The 3,069-nt window shown below is 57.0% G+C and overlaps 1 protein-coding gene across 1 annotated transcript; it reads left to right on the top strand.

The window, feature by feature from the left end:
* Window positions 1–4: 4 nt before the first annotated feature.
* Window positions 5–2,762, top strand: LOC311376785 (TGF-beta-activated kinase 1 and MAP3K7-binding protein 3-like; the record flags this gene model as incomplete). The annotated part of the gene is made up of 2 exons (XM_084491257.1): window positions 5–1,238; window positions 2,431–2,762. Coding segments are annotated over 2 exons (1,566 nt in total), but the record flags the coding sequence as incomplete, so codon positions are not given.
* Window positions 2,763–3,069: the final 307 nt, after the last annotated feature.

The raw sequence follows: 3,069 nt of genomic DNA, 5'->3' as shown, positions 1-3,069 counted from the left end.
CCACCTGCTGGCTCAGGAGAGTAACAGATACCTCTATGGCGAGTTCCACCACAGCCCAGAGGAGGCGCGCATGAACCGGAACCACATGCTGCACATCAGCCTGGGCTACCCCGAGCCGGGGGGCAAGGCCAACGGTGGGGGGGGCGCGGGGGTGGGCCGCTCGCTGGTGCACAGCTCCAGCGATGGCCACATCGAGCCCCAGCGCCCCAACTTCCCCGAGCCCCTCTCGGCGCCGGCGGCCATGGCGCCCTCCCAGGCCTACAACCCCTTCATGATGAGCGACCCGGGCCGCCCGGCCAACACGCCCACGCCGCCGCCCGCCGTGCAGAGCATGTCGCCCACCTTCTCCCCCGTCCAGCGCTACACCATCAACCCGCTGACGGTCACCCTGTCGCAGAACTTGCCCAACGCCCCCCAGGCCCTGCACATCCCCCCGGGCCACTACCCCAACAACAGCAACACGCTGTACATCCGGCCCTCCCCGTCCCAGAGCCCACAGCCCGCGCCCTGGCCCTCGTCCGGCCAGCAGCAGGTCTACCGCCACCAGCAGTCTCCGTACGGCACGCCCACGTACGGCTCCCCCTACAGCTCGCCCCAGCACCAGCCCCAGCCCCCCCCCCCGCAGCAGCAGCAGCAGCAGCAGCAGCAGCAGCAGCCCCCCCAGCAGTACGTGTTCCTGCCCATCAGCTCGCCCAACATGCCCTACCACCACCAGCAGCAGCAGCAGCCCCCCATCTACCGGCCCACCCTCCCCAAGAGCTCGCTGAAGAACCAGATCGAGATCACCCTGGAGGGGCCGCGGCCCCGCAGCAACTCCCCGGTGCACGCCGGCGGCGCCCACCCCCAGGGCTCCATGTACATGGCGTCCAGCCCCTCGCCCAGCTCGCCGTCCAGGGGCATCGGCATGGGGGGCCCGCCCGGGGCCGCCTCCTTCCACCCGGGGATGTACCTGCAGCACCAGGGGCCCCCGCGGCCCCGGCCCGCCTCCTCGCCCCAGCCCGCCCAGGCCGGGTACACCTTCAAGATCAAGGTGTCCCCCGGGGGCCACCGGCCCCAGACCAGCTCCCCGCCCGTGGGGGAGGCGGAGTCTCTGCTGAACCTAGTGGACCAGGGTGGGCACAGCAGCGCCCCCGAGCCAATCCTGCCCATCTCCGCCCTGCCCGGGAACGTGGCCAGCCAGTCGCAGCACATGCCCCGCCGCTCCAGCTCGGGCTCCGACGACTACGCCTACACGCAAGGTGGAGGCTTTGTCTTTATTATGAGGGAGCGGGTGTTGTTTCTAGAGAGGTTCCGATAACATTTTTTTTCCCTTCTCGATACCGTTTTCTGAACTTGATTATCGGCAAATACCGAGTATTGCCGATACAGCATCTAGCATTGTAACCACTAATAGTGTTGTTCTTATTGAAGGGTTCTCTTACGATGACGTCAATGTGTAGTTGGTTAGTCTGAACTGGATCATTTACATTTATAATCTATAATTATAATAAAACATTTGTATTCTACTAGTTAAGCATGAGCCTCCATGTTTTCCGACTCGGTAGCTCAAACGCACGTGGGTCGGAGATGACGCGTTTCCCATTCCGACTTTCCACCTCAGATTGTTAACGAACGCAGCAGAACACCGCAGTGTTTGTGATGTTCTTTGCCTGTGTAGTTAATGAGCGTCATGTGATGGTATCGGGTCGGCGCATACTCTGCAATACCCGCTACTGCAATTTAGGTGGTATCTGAGGAATTTCCGATATTGGTATCGGAACAACTCTAGTTGTTCCTTACTTCTTGTATATCTGCTAGCACAGCAGTCCTGGTCGCAGTCAGCTGGTGTTGGGGTGTTTGAGTGCCCATTTTGTTTCCCCTGGTTGGTTGATGGCTCTGCGGAGGCAGAGATCCTGGCTTCCTGCTCTGTGAGTCACGCAGGTTCAGCCTGGGCGTGGATCTCGTGGTGTTGACAGAGGGATGGCGGTTTGGAAATGTAATTGCAGCCATGTTGATAATGTTGTGATAATTACAGGATTGCGTACGCATTTACAATTAGAGTGGAGAACAGATTTTCCTTTGGGGTGTGTGTTTGTTTAGAGCAGTGTGTCTTTGTGTCATATCATATTGTACATTGGTACTGTGACTGATAATACTGGGTCTGTCTTTATTGCGCAAGCAAAGCACTTTGCAACACATTTGAACGGCCATATAGTCTTAAATCAAGTTTTGATTTTTTTGGCAATTATGAAGGAACAAAATAGCCCCCCCTCTCTTTCATTTTATTTTCATAGTTGGTAAAAACTACTAGTACTGCAAGCTGTTACATTGGGGAGCTATCGGTTTAACGTGTGTGTGTGTGTGTGTGTGTGTGTGTGTGTGTGTGTGTGTGTGTGTGTGTGTGTGTGTGTGTGTGTGTGTGTGTGTGTGTGTGTGTGTGTGTGTGTGTAGCCCTGCTGCTGCACCAGCGCGCCCGCATGGAGCGGCTGCTGAAGGAGCTGCTGCTGGAGCGCGGGAAGCTGGACCAGCTGAAGAGCGACGTCAACAACATGGAGTACGACGCGCTGCAGCGACGGTTCCGACGCGTCAACTCCTCCAGCCTCACCCCCGGGGTGGGACACACACACATGCAGACACACCAGACTGACACACACACACACCAGACTGACACACACCAGACTGACACACATGTAGACACACCAGACTGGCACACACACAGCAGTCTAACACACGCCAGGGCTCCAGACATCGCGAAAGACATTTTGCGACCAAAATTTGAGAGTGTGCGACTGAATTTTACATCTGGTCGCACATGTGCAACCAGTAAATTTGCCCTTTTTTATTTTTTATTTTTACACGTTAAACGTGGAAGGGGTGCGACAATGAATCCGGAATCTGTAGCAGGCCAATGAGTGTGAGAAGGATAGGGAATGGCCACTGTAAGTGGCTCATGTGTGGAGGGGGAGGGTCATAGAGATTATCGAGCGCGGGAAACCGGCGCGGGTCTGTGAGAAGGAAAAAGATCTCAACCTGCCGTTCAAACAATGAGCAAGTGAACAATTGATCCATTCTTCCGACCTGCGGCACTTG

The sequence above is a fragment of the Micromesistius poutassou genome (assembly GCF_964030765.1).
Source record: "Micromesistius poutassou genome assembly, contig: SCAFFOLD_7035, whole genome shotgun sequence".
In the NCBI taxonomy this organism is placed as follows: Eukaryota; Metazoa; Chordata; class Actinopteri; order Gadiformes; family Gadidae; genus Micromesistius; species Micromesistius poutassou.
This window is presented reverse-complemented; position numbering and strand designations above follow the sequence as displayed.